General features: G+C 36.2%; 1 protein-coding gene across 3 annotated transcripts in view; it reads right to left on the bottom strand.

The window, feature by feature from the left end:
* The window catches only part of LOC106878522 (copine-8), a 149,936-nt gene that overhangs the window by 81,507 nt on the left and 48,429 nt on the right, over positions 1–20,000 (bottom strand). For all 3 annotated transcript variants that reach the window (XR_016243741.1, XM_014927751.3, XM_014927750.3), the window contains exon 2: positions 12,767–12,854. Coding sequence is in view for 2 of the 3 variants with exons in the window: in XM_014927751.3 (XP_014783237.1) it covers positions 12,767–12,854 (88 nt within the window). In the remaining variant the exon portion in view is untranslated. The remainder of the gene's footprint in view (positions 1–12,766; positions 12,855–20,000) is intronic.

Genomic DNA, 20,000 nt, shown 5'->3' with positions numbered 1-20,000 from the left:
TTCTAATTTAGGTACAAAGCCAGTCATTTTTGGGATGGAGTGGAGGATGAAAGAATAAGGGAATATGAAGTAAACATATAGGTGCATGCGTCGGTGTGTTGTAAGACGTTTGCTACCCACCCATAAGGTTCCAGGTTCGATCCCAAGTTCAATCGGGCCAGCATCGCCTACTATAGTCCCGAGCCGCCCAAAGCCTTGTGAGAAACTAAAAAAAGATTTGTTGTATATGTGTAGGGACACACACACACACACACACACACACACACACACGCACGCGAACATACGTACGTACGCACACACACTCACTCACTCACTCACACACACGCGCAAACACACACGCTAACGCAGGCACACACACACGCTAACGCAGGCACACACACACGCGCAAACACACAAACATGCATGCAAATACACCCACGCATACGTACACACACACATGCATGGCTATACGGTTATTTGAATAACTGCCTGTGAAATTTATCTTTCTACTTAAACTGTGTGTATGTTTGTGCGAATGTACGTGTCAATGTTCAGCCTTATTTGTTTATTTCCTATGGTATTTCAATGGGCCTTAGAAATGTTTGATTTAGGGTTTGTTAGTAAATGCCTCAATGATAACATGGATAAGCTGCAGTTTTCAAAAAAAAAAAGAAAAGAAAAAATCAACCAATTAAATTGCTCATTACAAATACAATCTGTAAGTGGAACAGTAAAAATAAGCAAGATGTTTCTCAAGTTTAAAATGTGATGTTTTTGTTATGTACATTCCAACGATGGAGCTTTGCATATTTGTTAGAAACCAGTTCCTTCTTCAGAGAAAGAACTGAAATAACTAAAAACAGAAGTGAACATACACACACACATATGTCTCAGCTGTGTGGTTGATATGTATATATGGTTTGCCATAATGTGCCTTATATTTAAATTGGACAAAAAAAGAAAAACAAAAAAAAAACATTCAAACTTAGACTTAAAATTACAAACACATTAAAGCAAACTTTTAGTATAGAATTAAGTAAATAAATTCTATAGACAAACATTCAGAACAATCACCCACGTCTTTATACAAAGCAAACTCACGTTGTATTATAATTTGATTTTATGTCCAACCCGCAGCATGTTTATTGTTTGTACACTAAATGGATCAGCTTGAAGTTTTTTAAATAGATTTTTCAGCTGCCGTGCTGTTCTCTCTCTCTCTCCCATCATTTTTGTAATGCAATTTCAATAACTGCAATTTGGTTTCTGAGTTCAATGACATAATTATCAGCAGAATATATTAGAGAAAACATTGACATATTGTATTGGCTTCTATAAATACACCTCATTATTACATCAAAGTGATCCGATCAGAGTGATTTGCACTGGAAATACTTGTTGTTGAAAATGAATATAGCGTGCAGTCATTGTGTATACATGCGTGACTTTGCGTGCGCATGCGTGTGCAGACACGTTTGCATATGTTCATGTATATAAGTGTTAATATATATATAAAATTTGGGAGGCCTGCATACCAGGAAGGTAGGAGGCGATTCACTGAACTTTAAAGATATGTTAGATATCTATCTATCTAAACACACACACACACACACACACACACACACATACAAATATTTGTATATATCGAGACATACCTCTGTGGATGCATATATGTATGTGTTTATATATACGTATAAATACATGTATATATATATATATATATATATAAATATCTATATGTGAGTGAGTGTGTACGTGTGTATACACATACATATAGGTTAGGTTATGTTGCACAGATTTTCCCCAAGTGTTTCTATATGCACGTTGAAGATATTCATGACACGCCATAGGGTTCTCAGATGTCATTGTCTGCATATATATGGAGACAAACAAATGAACAAGTTGCTACCCCAACACATATAAATACTCAAACATGCTCGCGCACACAGTTAATTCATAAAATACAAGGGTAATTTTCCCAGTATTTCTGCTGTTCTAACGGCAACTCTGCGTTAGAAAAAAATTTCATCTTATTTGTATCGTACAATACACTGTGCGACGCTTTTAATAATGAAACCAATATTTGTTTAATTGTTTGTTTGGCGACATTTATACATACAACATGCCATTGGTTTTAAATATAATATCAAATTCACTATTCACTCGTCAACCACGGGTGGTGAGTCAAACTTGAGAAAGTCTTTAAAAGCTTCTAAGAGGGTGAAGTCTACTGAAGTCTTCTCATACACACCCCCCGTACACACACACACACACACACACACACACACACACACACACACACACACACACACACACACACACACACACACATATATGATATATTGGATTGAGTTTGAGAGAGTTAAATTAGAAAGAGATAGATAAATAGATATATAAACAGAGATAGATTGATAAATAGTGAGATAGATAGAAATAGAAATAGAGAGAGAGAGAGAGAGAGAGAGAGAGAGAGAGAGAGAGAGAGGTGTGAGAGAGAAGGAAAGAGAGAGAGGAGTAAAATGTGCTAAACTGTGTGTTTAGTGGATTTAATCTATTCCAAACGTTCTTACTTAAACATTCCTGACGGAATACACAACAGCTAAGATAAATTGAAGTCGTTATGGGTGCTGATGAAATATATATTAGCGAGTTTGCATCAGAAAAGGAATAAAATTGAACATGGAACATTAGGAAAGACATTTCGACAATGGAGCTAATAGAAGCTTTAGCAAGTGGGCTTTTATAATAGAAACAATAGATTTAGATTAAGAAATAGAAGAGTGTGAAATAATCATTAATCTTACTGTAGGATAAACATTTCCTCAAGGATTAATTTTTGATTTGGCTCTTGGAAGTTGGTAATTCAGCCGAACAATAAATTGCTTCTAAACCAATGATAATATGGTCTGTGAATGTCTTAAATCATATTAGGCCTTTCTGAATCTCATAGCAAATGTAACACTTTCTTTACGGGTTTCCTTTAGGCAAATGTGATGACTGAGTCCAAAATGAAGAGATATTGACATATAGATTTTATTCTATAAAGAACTACACGAAGAAAGTAATACTAAGACATATTGAAGTATCGAAGTGATGCGGTCAATCGCAAAGTTGTTCAGAAGGTTCGTAAACTTCAAGTCAACATCCAATTTAAGTTATGAGATTAAGGTAATCTGTTTAGTTCAATGTAAAAAAAATAGTTTAGTTCAAATATAAAAGATAGTTCACTTAGAAAAAATTCGTTAGTCAAATCGTAAATAAAGCATCTTATAACATGGAATTGACAATATTGTAGTTCTGAGGCATTTAGTTAAATGTGGGTTTGTGGTGACTCGATAAATGTACGCAGAATTCTGTCACTGTTCGTTGTCGTCGGTTTGCAATGTCTGTACGGGAATCTGCTGTTTTATAATGTCAAGATGTTAAACGGGAACGCCTAGCTTTTGTTTTGTTAACAAAACCATATTATACCATGCATTGAACATTCTATCATTGGCCATTTGCTTTGAGAGGAAAATGGCTATATGAAAAAGAAGAATAAAGAAGCCTAGAATACGTTAACCGCAGTAACTCTTCTGTAACTGCCACTTATCTCTATTTCTTGCCTTTCTTGTACTCCAACTCAACCCCGAAACCTTTCCAATTCATTATATATAGTCGTGTCTTTTGCTTTAAATACTGCGTTGCTTTTAGCAATATACCATATAATGTAAATTTTGAGGCGTTGTTGAAACCAAGACTATGTTACCAATAAAATCAGTGTCATATCTTCTGAGTTCTTTCAAGTATTACAACAAAGGAGTGTATTTGTCACCTGCACCTTTCTGAGCCTGTTGTCTCTGACTTAGCAGTGAAAATCGAGTAATCAAACCGAACACATTTCTATTGCATAACCACTCGGAAAATTGATATAAGTCAAACGACAAGCAAGAGACCAGAGGTCAGAAATAACAACAGCAGCAGCACAGAAGACAGTAGTTAGTGAGATCAACATATGCTAGGTTTTGTCATAGAGGCTTTTCTCCGAAACAACTAAAAACAGCAGCTTTCTATGCATGGTTTCCGAACCAACGGCAACGAACTGTTACTAAATTCGACTTGTATTTATTCGCTTACCAGAAGTATACTTTCAGTTTAATACTTCAGTAGTACAATTCTGTTAACTCTATTTCATAAAATGTCTTATTTGCTGTTGTGATAACGATTTTTTCTAAGTGAACAACATGCTTTACCCTTTTAACTAAACTATTTTCTTTCTTGAACAATATTAATTTCTTAGATCTAATAATTTAAAGGGAAATACTCTGAATGATATTGTTGTCAGTGACATGAATGTAGTAAGACTCATCAATGCTTCTTCCGTGTTGTATGAAAGAATAAAAACGATAATTCAAGATCTCGTCATTTTGGTCTTAGTTGTGACATTTGCTACAAGGAATCCATAACAAAATTGTTACACATACATTGTTATGAGGTTGATTCAGTCCTAATAAGATTTAAGACACTCCTCGACCATATAATCATTGATTTAGAAACAATCTATTGTTTGGCTGAATTCCTAACTTCTAAGAACTAGATGAAAAATTAAACCGAGTGGAAATTTCTAGAATTTCTTACAGCAAGATTAACAATAATTACACACTCTTCTATTTGTTAATGTAAATCTACTGTTTGTACAATGGAAACCCACATGTTAAAACCCCGTTTGCTCTGCAGAGGCCTGTCTCTCACAATGTTCTTTATTAAATGTCTTTTCCCCATCTTGCTGCTAGGCTGTCTTCGTCTGTTTGACAACAAGCGATAAGAATTAAAAGTCAGTGGTTCGAACGAGGTTACTTCCGTTCGAAAGCGTAAGGTTACATTTGAACACATTGCGTGACAAGCGGAATAACAAAACAAATGTACGTGTGAATGTATTATTTATTGCAAGAGGAGATAAACAGGAAGAGAGGCAAATAGACAGACAACGATCTGCTCTGGGTTTAAACAACATCATAAATATCCAAATTAAAATCAATGAGTTTTCATTGCTTTAAAATAATATTATTTCGCTGAGATTATATTATCTTCTATTCACCAAAGCATCATTGTGAGAAATTCTGGTAATTGTCTTCCACTTCGGCCTGTTCCACCTCTGCCTCTTCCACCTCTGCCTCTTCCACCTCTGCTTCTCCCTCCGCCTCTCCTTTCTCTACCTCTTCCTCCTCTTCTACCACTTCCTCCTCTCCTTCCTCTTCATATTCCACTTCTTCATCTTCATCTTCATTATTATTAGTATTATTATTATTATTAAAATAGAAATGAAAAATAGAAGAGTGCCATAGTTATCATGTGAAATTGACTGAACGATATTTCGGCATCTAGCGAGCCTTCCACAGGTTCAAAATTTACATGTCAGTCTACTTCATTTTTTTTTGTTAAGATCATATAGGACTGAGGTAACTCCACCAGAAGTTATACAGAAAAAAAAATAGAAGGGTGCCATAGTTATCATGTGAAATTGGTTGAACCATATTATTATTATTATTGAGTGAGGGCGCAGTGCATGCCATCAAAGTGACACTGGAGTAAAATATACGAAGCCCATTATACCCATCATGGCTACCCGTCTGATAAGTGTACACAAGGCACATGCATCACAACCATATATACCCGACATGGTGATCTCATATCAAGATTAATAGCGTATGACCTTGCAGGTAGGGCCCAGTGAGAACTTTCTTCAGGTTGAGTAGCCCATCCCGCACAAAAGGTCCCTGAATAACGGTTGCTTAAGGATGTTGAATGAAACACCCATTATCCAAAGTCCAGAGAATTCCTCTCAACACATGGCTATAATACTCCCCCACTACTTCTGCTCGTGATCAGAGATGCACATATCGTCAGCGACCAAGGGACATGCTGAAGTGGTTAAGGTCAAACAACTGACAAGCAAATTTGTGGTATTGAGCAGAATATTTGCTGTAGCCCATCTTTTATACCAAGACAAAACAATGTACATGACAACACTTCCAATCAGTTAAGATCGGAAGCCATGAGAGCCACTGCCTGGTACTGCATCAGGACATATATTATTATTATTTTTATTATTATTATTATTATATGAAAAAACACACAGCTTATTTGGCTGGATATGATGGAAAGTGTCATCTGTCCACAGCCTGCAGACTAAGGAGACACTTCTTTACTGCTCATGCTTCAAGAACCCTGCGAAGAATTCTTTCAGTTCCAAGCAATTCCGATTTTTGTGGGTGTTCTACCTTCACCCTTGCACCAATCTTTTTCAGCCATGTTGGTAGTTGAGTGTTGGTACTTCCAAGTGCACCAAATACCGCTTCTGGCATCGTGTCTACTCTCCTCATTGACCACAACCTTCGTATTCCCCATTTAAAATCGTCATGGTTGTTTATTCTTTCATGTTCTTCCATATTGATCCTGTTGACACCGGGACATGCTATGTCGATTATCATGCATGTTCTTTCTTTTTTATTCACCACAACAATGTCCGGTTTCCGATGTTTGGTCATGTGATCGCACCGGATCATTGCATCCCACAGGGTTTTGTAATTTTCATCCTCGGTGACTCATTCTGGGGTTTGCTTAAACCACGTTTTTACTGTTTTTCGGCCTTGATTTCCACAGAGCTCGCAGTGGAGCATTCTTGCCACATTGTCATGTCGTCTTTCATATTCGCGTTGTGCCAATTTCGGGCTTTCGCTAGCGATGTGCTACACCCTTTCACTCCTCTCACCACACATTCTGCATTTGTCGCTGTCAGTTTTGTTGTCTGTTCTGCACTTCATATAATTGGTCCTTAACGCTGGTTCCTGAGCTGCGCATATTAGTGTTTTTGTCTCTATCTTCAGGTCACTCCTCCTCATCCCTAGCCACCGGTCTTTTGTATCTCTATCTGTTGGCATTATTATTATTATTATTATTATTATTATTATTATTATTATTATTAATTTGTTTGAAATTTTAGGGGGTTTCTATCATTTTGTCCAACCCTTGTACATACGACGGGCTTCTTCCAATTTCCGTTTACTAAATCCACTGACAAGTCTTAGGTCGGCTCGAGGCCATAGTAGAAAACAAAGTGCCACTCAGTGGGACTGAACTCGGAACCATGTGATTGGTAAGGAAGCTACTTACCACACAGCCACTACTGCATCTATTCAAAACAACTCAAAACAGTTTCTCCGAGATCAATGTTTTCTTCCTGTGAATATAACTTCAATTACTTCTTCGATATTTTGTGAAAATGTTTACAGCGCATCCTTAAATTTCAAGAAAATGTCTGGTTTTCTTTGCATTTTTTCTTTGTTAACCTTTGAAGAATTGTTGTTTTCATTTCTCATCGTTAATTTTGATATTTTTTTAGTCGCTAATGAGAAGGTAACCAAAGTGTGCAAACGTATGTTTTCAAATGGCTCCTTTTTCTTTCCGTCAAACTCTCTCTCTTAAAACATCTCTATGTATTTAAGTGTCTCTGTTAATCTTGTTATTAAACGTTTTCAAATGTTTAACATTTAAAACATATTCCATTCTTAACTTGCTCCCCATTAAAAGGATGTTGTGTGGCACAACTCATAGAGTGGGGAAAAGCCTGTATTTTGTCCCCACTTTGCCAATCATGCCATAAAACATCCCTTTAATGTTAAAAGAGGAGGTAGTGAGTGCATTTATGATTTGTTTATTTTTCTATATTTGTTTACATTATGGGTTCAAATCCAACGAGGTAAACTTTATATTGCATACTTTCTAGGTCGATAAACTATAGAATTAACTAACTTAACTACACCCTTTTCAAAAGACTTGGAAACCGTGCCTCTATTAAGAATATTTTTGCTTTACCTTGTAGATACAGTCACTTGAGCCTGGAAGCCTCTAGTGGAACCCACTCTATTGTAAATGTTGGTTTCTTCCTCGCTTACATTGTTATAAATTCCAACTTGGAGCCATTCGGCCTGGGTAATAGAAGCACGAATCTCACCGGAAAAGATGCGATAATCATAGGCTGTGTTTTACCTTCTCTCACTTATTTACAACAGTGTGTTAGAACGCGAGCTGGCAGAACCGTTAGAGCGTCCTAAAGACTCCTTATGTATTTTGGTTCTGCTCTTTACCTTCTGTGTTCAAACTCCACCGTGGTCAACGTCACCTTTCTTTCTTTCGGGATCGATAGAATAATGCAAGAAAGACATACTGGGGTTGATGTAATCAATAAACCACCGCTCCCAAATTTCACGCCTTCCGCCTCAATCAGAAATTAATTTATATTTCAGAAATTAATTTATAATGTCTCTCGACCTTATACAAGTAACAACTAAATGTCACTCATATTACATCCTCTCATCATACAAATAAAAATAGTCTTCAGCATATAGTGACTAAGAAAAGAAAGAATAGACGGAAGGGCCAGAGCTTGAACGAATTTGCTTATATATGTGCTGTCCCAGGGTTAAAGGGCAATAGTAACTTTGAGTATTTATTAGGGATTCACGGACAAGGAATTCAAAGAGCAGTATAACCAATAGCTAAACTCTTTATTGTGTCTTGTGATATTGTAACTGATTTCTATAGACTTATTTATTCATATCTATTCTGTATTGTGACTCAGACTTCATAAAGATGATTCTAACTTGTGATGTTAAAATTCTTGATTAATTGTCTTGTATTATAAGTGCCTTGTTAAATTTATGCAGTGTGTGATATAGTAGAATTCTTACCGTATTTAACTAAATTCCTTCTTGAACGTGCTTTAGAATTCGGAAAAAATTTCATTCTAATTAATGTTTCTGACATTAATGTCATGATCGCTAAACATTATTTTATAATAATTGTTTTCAGTCTAAAAGTAACACAGAAATTGTTTGATGTTGCCACAGGATCGTTGGACGAGGCTTGTGAGTTGAAAGAACTAAATAATTTAGACTCAGGTCTCCATCCAAATAAATTGAGAATTTAAAGGAGGATAATATTAATAATTTTAAAATCAATTGTTTCATTACAGAACAAGTCTGTCCTTACATTAATCACTACAGAATGTGTGACCTGTGTCTCTTTTTGTCTTTCGCATTTGGGATTAAACTACCAGCATTGGTAAAGTCCTGCAACCTCGTATATCTATTCTTAACGAGGAACTACCAAACAATTACTAGCTAAAAGAAACATATTTCTCACATAACTGATTTATTGCATCCTGAAAAATAAACATTAACTTAGCTATTCGTCAAAACTAAATGAACAACATCAGCAATAACTTTTGGTGTATTTTACACATGAAATATTACGAGTTTTAGCATTCGAACGGATGAATTTGTCATGTGTTCTCTGTACGTGAATTCGATAAATATGGCGTATTTTAGAAGTTTTTATTGCACCTTATCATATTCGCGGGCTGAATCTGTTTACGAATATTTCTCTTTTGACACACACACACACACACACACACACACACACACACACACACACACACACACACACACACACACACACACACTTATATACAAAACATAATGCACGCACATATATATAGGGTGTAGGATGGTTCATGTGTGTGTGTGTGTGTGTGTGTGTGTGTGTGTATTCGTTAGATGGGTGTGAAAGCGTGTTTGTGAGAAGGTAATAGTGAGTGCGAGTGTGAGGAAATAACGATATTGGTGAAGCAGACTTGATGGCAAACATGGAAACGCCCCCCCCCACAAGCAAAAATATTCGTAAACTCATTTATATATGATTTGTAATCGAAATTCGATGGAATAATAACGCATAAATCCTATAATGAAAGGGATACATAGTGAATTCATTGAGCTTGATGCAAATCAACGGATGTGGAATCACAATAATATTGGTCTCAGATATATTGACGTTCTAATTCATATAAAGGCGATAGGATTTTGCATCTGTGGATAATAATATATCAACAAGACCAGGTGTTTCAGCATTTAACACTGTAGTCATCGTGGCTATAGATGAACGTTTTAACACTGCTGTATTAAATATAGAGCAGACGTATTGTATAAAATTATTTCCTATTTCCATGACAACAGTATATAGAATTTCAAAACACAAAAACAAATAGACGCATATGTTTGACAAAGAATACAGCATAAAGATTATGTGATTTTGTGGCTACGAAAGACAAATATGCTATCAAAGCCAGGTGTTTTAAGTTTGAACACATAACCATGTTTGGAAGACTAAATATCATTACATTAAAAATAATACAGACGTAGTTTATAAAATTATTTTCTATTTCTGTGACTCTAGTGAAGGACAAAGAATAAAGCAAAGGTAGGGAAGATCTTGGAAATAGGAATTTAATTATATCGATCTAATAACATGTTTGTTGAATATTATTTCACGCTGTAGAAAGAATTTGATGAATATCGATTTAATACTTTTACAATATAGCAATTAAATTTCGTTAAACGTTCGCAAAAATTAGGGTAATTCTGTCATGACGGCTTTATGGTAAAATTTCGAAGTGTTTAGGTGTCAATTCGAAATACTAATTATGTTGACAGCTAGTCTTGGAGAATATAACAGTTTGAATAATTTTCAGTGCATGCGAGATTTGTATATTTTTGTAGCTTCTCCAAGAGAAATCATTGACATTCATAACATGAAAAGTTCTACAAAGGAAAAACAGTAAAGCAATCACAATTATAATTATTGGTGCCACAATAATTATCTGAAGCCATGAATGACCAAGTTAATATTGTCTACCATCAAGCAATTGAGCAGTCTAGCATTAAAATTCTCTAAGCTGTATTCCACCGTGTCAGTAGAAAAGACACTTAACTGTTAATGGCTACGTCAATAAATGAAACACAAGTAAAGACCAGAAGCTGTTATGACAACTCTGTAAGTTGTGATAGAAATATTTAATTGACAAATGTTTTGTTGACTTCTGAAAGAAAGAGATTTCATAGACAAGTTACCAGTAATAGGTTGGTGCCTTATCAATGGAGGAATCTTTTATGATTGTTCAGTGGAATCTCAAACCCGTAAAAGAAATGATTATATATTGAGCATTATTTGTCGTTATCGGATAACAAATCCATTTAGACGATGTGTGGTCATAACACATGCGATTCACAAGTTTAAGGGGTCTTTGAGATACCACGAAGTTTCCTCTGTCAAAGCAACCCGACTTCATGCAGTCTCCTTCATTCAGTTTAAAATATCTTTACTCCAGCATCTCACACAGACATCTATACCTTCCGATTAACAGCCAGGAGCTCCAACCGATCGGGAAGAACACCGCATGAACGAGGCCTACTTCCTGTCTCGATCTTGCTGAAGCGAATCATCCTTTGGGAACTGGTTAGCTGACATACGAATCATGGCCAACCCAGTGGAAAAGACGACGAAGAGTGCAAGCCTCAATGCTGTAGATCCCGGCCCTCGAGTGTGTTTCGGTACGAGGCACCTTGTCCTTCGATGTGATGACCCGGGATATATTGGAGCGAACGGATATGGAAGGCTTCCAGTTGTCTGATCTGGCACTGATAAAGGGTCCAGCACTCAGAGTTATACAGAAGGGTGGATACAGGGGCATCTCGATAAACGGATATTTTTGTGCCTGCTCTAAGGTTCTTGTTCTGAAAGACTCGTTCGCTGAGTCTCATGAAAGATGCAGAGGCCAAGTTGATCCGACGAAGTATCGCCTCGTCAAGGAGTCCAGTGTTAGAGATTGTGAAATGAGTCCTCCCGCCGTAGAGGAGCATCATCAAAAGGGACGAGATGGGGGGAGGTAAGTAGGGGAAGGGTAATTGGAGAACTTCAGTTTTTTGATATTTTACTTTAAGACCAAACCGAGATTAAGAACTCTTCACTGAGTTTGACATGCTTTGAAAAGAGGCAGCGGTATAAGATGGCACAGGTGAATCGTCAGCATATTGAATCTCATTCTCCATGGTTGAGAGGATTTCTGATGTGACTTTCTGGCAGCAAGTGTTAAAGACGCTGTCATCATAGAGTTACGTGATACAAATTCTGTGTTTTTTGATTAACTGTCTCCTAGAAAGAAGGGTTACAGCCATTAGGTAAACGTTAAAATGTACAGGGGTTAGGATGCATTCTTGCTCTATCCCTACCTGGACATCAAAGGGTTCCGACGCTTCACCGCCAAGTATTACTCTCGCAAGCATACCATCATGAAACTTCTGGGCTATCGAGAGAAATGTTAGTGGACAACCAAAATACTGAAACAGGAGCCACAACATAGGACGGTTGACCGTGTCAAACGTCTGTCTTGGATTGATGAAGGCGAAATGTATGTCTCTACTGTTCACCACACTTTTCAAGAAGACGGGCTACAAATATCATGTCAGAACTGGTCGAAATCAACTTTGAGACTCAGGCAGGACCAGGTTGGTAACATCAGGCAGATGTCGTCGGAGAATACATAAGAAGATCTTGCCGGCGTTGTCCTCGAATGTGGCCACACTCTGTACACTCTTCCTTGCGCTGACACTTGCGAGTAAAAGTACTGACACTTGCGAGTAAAATTCAGTAGATGGAAACTGTATGGAAGCCCTTCGGATGAATTGTAGCTATAATTCAAAAGATACAGCTATGTCGAACAATGTCACACTGATTTCGCATGAGTATTAAAGACGTGTCTGTGGAGTACTCAACCGCATACACTTTAATTAAACGAACTCTGTTCAGATGAGTTTACAACTGAACAAGGAAGATGTCTTTGCGTGTTTGGGTGTATGATGTGTGAGAGAGATTCTGTGAAAGTGTGTAAAGAGAAGGAGACAAAGTAACTTACCTCATAAAACGTTTCACTTTTGAAATTCTTTGTGTAGAGAATGCATACTGGATCAGATTTAGAGAACAGGTCTCTATCCCTCAAGTTCCTGAATTAAAAAAAAGTCCACAATATAACTCATTATAAAATAGTGCATATTATGTGTCGGAAAACCCTTATAATACAGAATTTAGACTAAAAGTTTCACTTTAATTACCTTATCAGATATCTATGAACTGCATCTTCAACCGTCACTTAGTAGCAAGTCGTTGTTGAACCACACATGAAATATATCCTAAACTGTTTAATTATAAGGGCAACGTGTCGCTGTTTAACCGCACCTAAATACATTTTAAGGGCAATATGTTGTTGTTAAGCTTTAGGTTAGCCTTTATTGACCGCGTCAATAAATAAAGGCGTTCCTGATATGATCATACCGTCGAGTTTTAGGACAAAAATATTCTTTTCAGTTAACTTACTAGATGCCAATTCCACATCTAATACATTTTAACTTGTCTATTTAAAGGGCAACGCTTTGTTGTTTAACACAGGGTTATCTCCTATTAATCATATTTATAATTAGAGGCTTTCTTGTTATGATCATAACATGTTTTTTCCCAGATATTAGGAGTGTAACGTCCAATTTGTCCTTCCTGCGCTCTTCTTTTTAAAATAGTAGCATCTGTTCTGAGGGAGATTTGGCTGCTATTTCTAACATGAAGAACGACCAGGTAGAAATTTCTTCATTTGCTTATAGAACAACATATTTGTTCAGCTGCGGTTTTGTATTTTTAAAATCAGTGTCTTGTTTGTTTATCAGTTGTATACTCAATTAAATTAGACAAGATTTAATTATCAAGAACACATTATTGAGTAAGATAATAAGATAAAACAAATATGTTTGACAGTAAACTAAAATATCAATTTATTTATCTTTTAAAAATAGCAATTTTAAAATTCCGAAAAAACAAAACGAAACAACAACAAAAAAAACTTCCCAAACACAGATTCGTATAAATGTATGTCTCTATTCGTAGGTGTAAAGAAAAAGGTAACAATAACAAAAAAATGTAGTCAGGTAGCTTATTAAGAACTGAATCTCCACAAATTCTTACTCCGAGTTTCTCACGGTTGATTCAAAAATCCATCCGTCGTCCGTCCGCCGTCCGTCCGCCCGTCCGTCCGTCCGACTGTCTATCTGTCTGACTGCCCACCCTCATTTTCTCTCTCTATCTATCCCTCTCTCATGCTCTTTATCGTACTATCACTCTCTCTCTCTCTCTCTTTTACTCTCTATTTCCCTCTCCCTTCCTCTCTTTCTCGCGCGCTATTCAAGGGATCGGAAAAAGCCACTCGGATGGCCTCCACAACCATAAGATGATTTTCTTAAACGATTTAGTCCAAAACAGAAAATAAAGTCGCAATTAAGAAAGAATTAGAAGCGTGGTGGTCGATACAAATGATACAAGGATATAAAGTTTCTGGGAGACGTATTTGAATGTAGTTGGGTCGAAATCGAGTCATATAGGATTGGCTATATCTGCTGAATGGTTTGTTTTTCCATAGAACTGGACCGTTCAATAACGGTGAGGATGCATCCATACCCATGCATCCATACACATACATACATACATACATACATACATACGTACACACTTACATGCATACATATGTGTATACACATGCACACTGACGCACATTGGGCACAAACAAACAAACAAACAAAAGAAAACGCAGCTCTGATAACGGACAGAGTCAACGACTATTGAAAAAGTTGCGAAACGCAACGAAAATTTTACAAGTAAATAACTAAATGAGTGGAAAGCGAACCGGTGAGTGCGTTAAACAACTAGACCACGCTGCAATTGTATATATATATATATATATATATATATATATATATATATATATATATATATATATATATATATATATATATATATATATATATATACATGTCTATCTATCTATCTATCTATCTATCTATTTCTGCCTCTTTACAGTCACTTGAGACCCCATGTGAGAAAAAGGCGAAAGAAAAGTAATGAAAGCGAGCGTGAGGGCTCGAATCAAGGAAACCCAGGAAGACGATGGGGAGTGTACAAGCATATACACACATTTATGTACGCGCACGCGCATACACACATACAAACATCCCGCCACTCATACCCACACACACACTAGGTGTCCACCAAGATAAATAAAGCATGGTTCCTTCATATAAAGTAATATGGAGCTCTAATTCCGAGATATGTTAATGCAGTAAAGGAAAATGGTAGAACTGCAAGTCTGTTTTTGTCTTTTACAGAATCTATTCTTTCTAAGATAAAATGAGAGGCTAGTTGTAAGAAGATTTGTATTCAATCTGATTAGCGAAATCAGTTCGTGCTGTCTGCTAGGTAAATGATATAATTAAGAATCTATTCAATGAAGAATTCACAATGTCTGGAACTTGAATGACATTTTCCAGAAAGAAAAATCACAAACATTTATTATTTAACCTATAATATCAATATTTTTGTTACGCTATTCTCTTCAACTATTCACAAATATCCAGATACGACGACCTCTCACTTGTATGATACACGAAAACAATTCTAGAAACAATCTTTGCTATCTGAACCCAGGTAAAAATACACCGGTATAAAATCTGTGTGTGCGTGTATGTATGTATGTATTGAAAATCATCAGGCAAGACAAGGTCCAAGACACGGAACTTCACCCTCACTTTCTCTCTATCTCTCGAGGAAATTTTATTTTCAGTTGGGCAATCATCACCCTTTAGAGGTTCATAATCTTCCCAGAAGAACCTCACAAAGTCCGGCGAAGGCCCGTGGCTCTCATGGGATTTGTGGGACAAGTTAAATCAACGCAGTTAAGGTTCCTCTAGAACAACTGGGTGCTGGAATGACATGGGTAGGAAAGAAAGGAAATTTCAAATGATTGACCTGTTCTCGTTTGTAACAATGATGAGTACCATAACTCACTGAGTTTTCGGTCCTTCATCGAACATTGCATCTTAATTGAACACATAAATAAGAAACTAATGTGGCAGAACTTATTTCGTCCAAGTTTTACTAATAACTGAAGTTGAATGTTGCTTGATAATCAAAGAAAACAAAATATTTCTGCTCTTTACATTCATACTACTATTCACAATGGTGAGTTGCTTCATGTTATACTGTAATATTTATAATTAACTAATTAGGGGTCATAGGGGTTAAATAGCTTTAATTAGGGTCCAGTACAGCACTAGTAACAGGAGATAGACAATTGATCCTTTACTTACACATTTCGTTTTATAATAAAACAACATATGTTAATTGCTTTTAACAGTTCATTCACATATACTCCAGGGTCCTTCTTTTTGTTTTGTCTCAGGTCAGTCCTGGACGAGTAGACTTATGATCCAAAAAAGCTCCAGTTATGATGACTCTATTCCTCTTTCAGTCACTGAATATCTACGATTAAATCATTCAACAAGTTTCCTTGAAAGAGATCAAAGAGATTCCATCGTTCTCCATTCCATCCTCATCTCGATCATTGCATTTCTATTATAACACTGTTACTTTCTTTTTTAGGCGGCAAAGAATAATTTGAAAGAAATCTTGTTGCAAGATCATTTAAAGACTTCTTAGAAATCCTGCCAGGAATATTGCTTTCAAAGGTTTGACACAAGGCGAAAAAATGTTATGAGGAGAAGGTTAATCGATTATAACGATTCCAGTACTTAACTGGTACCTTATTTTATCAACATGAACTTAGAACGCAAAGAATCGGAAGAAATGCTGCTACGCATTTTGTCCGACACGCTAACAATTCTGTCACTCGCCTCCATAGTGATGGAAACAAGCCAACACTTGTTGTCAAGCAGCGGGGAGACAAACACAAACACACAAACACGACGGATTCCTGAGACCATTTGGTTGCTTCTTAACCACACAACCACATTTGCACCTACACGTTCTGATAATAAATAAATTTGTTTTGTTTCATGTCGCGTGGGAAAATGACATCAGTGTTCAGAATCCCTGGCCCATTGCGTTTAAAATACAAAGCACAGAGTTTAGAACAGGGATTGCAGGATCAAAGGCGCGAAGGAACTCTTTCAGAGAGCAATGTATATTTTTTGTTGCTTTTTCTCTAAATTAGAACAAATGTAACCGAAACTATAAAAACAATAATTTAGACGTTTGGAGAATGTTGTGTTAACCCATGAATGGTGCAGTTTCAGAAATTTTGCACTGAAAAAACGAAATCATTAATATCGTTCTTCATGAAAAAAATAAATATGTTACAAAGGAAGTGCGATGAAGAATACTGCTAGCAAGAAACTCTAAAACGACGGGCAAATAACTTGCAGTAGACTTGGTAATATCTTCTAAGACTCTTCCTGCTATTTTTTTCCTCATCAGTAAAATGATGAAGCTCGATAATTAGATTCCACAAGAATTGTCTGAAAATCAGAAATTGTGGCAACTAAAGTGGAATGTAACGTAGCTCATTGGCAACATAAAGAAAACTTTATGCACCGTTTTGTTACCTGTGAAGAGAAAAGGATATTTTTATTTTTGTTTCAGCGAGGAGAAGCAATAGCCATAATGGGGAACCACAACGCAAATCGTTTGATAATATAAAACGAGCTGAGCAATGCTTAGATGCAGACGTCCGAAAAGTTTTAAACATTTTAAAAAGCAAACGCATCTTAAATGGTTAAAGTGAATGTATGGAACTTTGCATGAAGGGGTTTCAATTATTAATACTTTATTTTTGCAAAAGTAGTAATCAACTAGTGTAACATCACAGTGCCATGAAATGGACTGTAAACATGAAAAATTAAAGTCAAAGCACCAACATCGCTTAACACAGTTGGACAAATTTTGTCTGACGATAACACTCAACCACATACTTCTGACATTACACTTCGGATATTAACAGAGCCAGGTTACGTAATTATATTGCGTGCCCCGTTGTCATCAAGAATCTCCCCAACGCATCATCACATTTTACAACATTTGGAATTGTTATTAAAGGATCAGCGAACCAACAAGTCTCAAAACACGAACAACGTTTTATAATTTGCATATTTAATTTAATACGCGTTTCCAACGATGTAATTGAATATAATGGAACATATTTTAATTCAATAAATTTTTTAAATCCCATTTTTAATGTCATTACTTCTTCATTTAACAAAACAATGCTTCAGGTGGTACAAGCAACAAAAAATAAAATGTGACACACCAATTTTACATCATAATTCTGGCTTCTTTGCATTACTCTTTTACATCTTGTTTCAAGCCCGTTTATATTCCTCGCTATATGAAGCACAATGTCGTTGAGGTTACGTTATTTAACTACAGTGCATATGAAAACCGGCGTGAACGCCCATGATTTAAATGTTGCACAATATTTTTTGCAGCATTAATTTATGGCACTTTATATTCCAGGTTCAAATCCTTCAAAGGTTAACTTTATATCATTGACCTCAGATGAGGTCTACAGTAAGTTAGTAACCTCGACCGAAGTCAGCCATGTAAAAAACCAAATAAATAACAATGAACTAAATCTAAAACAGAAATTAAAGACGCTTCAAAAAAGATATAGATTAAGCTTAGTTTTAGTAATTTCCAGCCTTGAAATCTTTCTGCATGATATCTAAATCCTTCTGTATTCTAGAACACTTAATAAAGAATTTCATGATCAGAGCTGCCTTCATTTTGCTGTTGAATACCGAGAGCAAGTTAACCTCAAGAGAGACTATTTCTCTTCTATGGCCAGGCATCAAAGGTGTCAAAGGGCAGTAAAATGGCGACAATAAGAATGACAATAAAACTAATATCAAGTCTCAGAATATAAGACATTATGATCTATTACATAAACTATTGAGAATTATCGAAACAGTTACAGATCGATGCACAAACTTTCAAAATGCTGGAATTCTTTGTTCAGAAGTAAATGTAATTTTTTTGGACAAAAATTGATTAAATAAACCGAATCAACAATTGATTCTTTTTCTTTTATATCATAATAAAGAAAACAAGTCATAATAAAGAAAAAAGTCATAATAAAGAAAAAAATCATAATAAAGAAAAAATCATATTAAAGAAAACGAAATGGAGTTTATTTGTTATACTTTGTGTATATCCTCTCCTCTTTCTTCCTCTCCTTTCTTCCTCCCCTCTTTCTTTCTCTCCTTTCTTTCGAGCTTTATCCTATTTCTTTCTTATTCGTCCTCCTCTTCTTACTTTCCCCCAGTTTTCTCCACCTTCTTTCCCACTACTTGGGGACAATGATCTTGACAACTATGATGAAAGGGATGATGATGATGATGATGATAATGACGACGACGACGACGATGATGATAATGACGACGACGACGACGATGATGATGATGATGATGATGATGATGATGATGATGATGATGATGATGATGATGATGATGATGATGGTGATGATTCATTTGTCGTTTTTAGATTTCTTGACTTAATTGCGCTGCTTTTACTACGCATGGATATAAATAAAGGAGTTTTGTTTGTTACTTTTTATTTATTTACATCCCTATTCTGTTTTTTAAAGGAAACATAAAATAACAGTGAGGGAAAGAGGAGAAAGAGTAGGGAGAGAGAGAGAGAGAGAGAGAGAGAGAGAGAGAGAGAGAGAGAGAGAGAGAGAGAGAGAGAGAGAGGCAAGAGGGGAGAGAGAGGCAAGAGGGGAGAGAGAGGAGACATCTTGAATATTTTCCTTTCATAAAAGGAACATTGACAATTCTTTCTACAATATCTTTTTGTGCATTTCAATCACAAACCAAGAAATGAGGACCGGATAGAGACCATCGCTAAAAGGTGTCCATCGAAAAATATATCCCAGTCTGTAGCAGAAGACATTTACCCAAAATGCCACACATCGGGTCTGAACGCATTGGGACTGAACCATTTGTTCGGTATGCAAACTTCTTAATCAAACAACTTCCGTATTTTTGACGATTTAATAAAGTGAAATATGCACCATCCACTTCACATCGCTAACACCTCACCTTTGTCTGGGATCCGAACATAAGACTCCCCTCATCCTTTACTTTGTACACTAAAACTATGTTCTGCTCTTCAATCAACCAGAACTTTCCATCTTTTGGACATCAACGCTCTAATACTATTCTCCACCCTTACACTTGTTCACCTCTGTTATTGCCTATCACTCTCCTACTAACCCCACCCCAGATATGCTGCTTCCCATCTAATCTTCTCATCATACT

Source organism: Octopus bimaculoides, chromosome 11 (assembly GCF_046866305.1).
Source record: "Octopus bimaculoides isolate indiv1 chromosome 11, ASM4686630v1, whole genome shotgun sequence".
NCBI classification, from domain to species: domain Eukaryota; kingdom Metazoa; phylum Mollusca; class Cephalopoda; order Octopoda; family Octopodidae; genus Octopus; species Octopus bimaculoides.
Note: the sequence above shows the minus strand (reverse complement) of the source record. Positions and strands in the feature narration are given on the sequence as shown.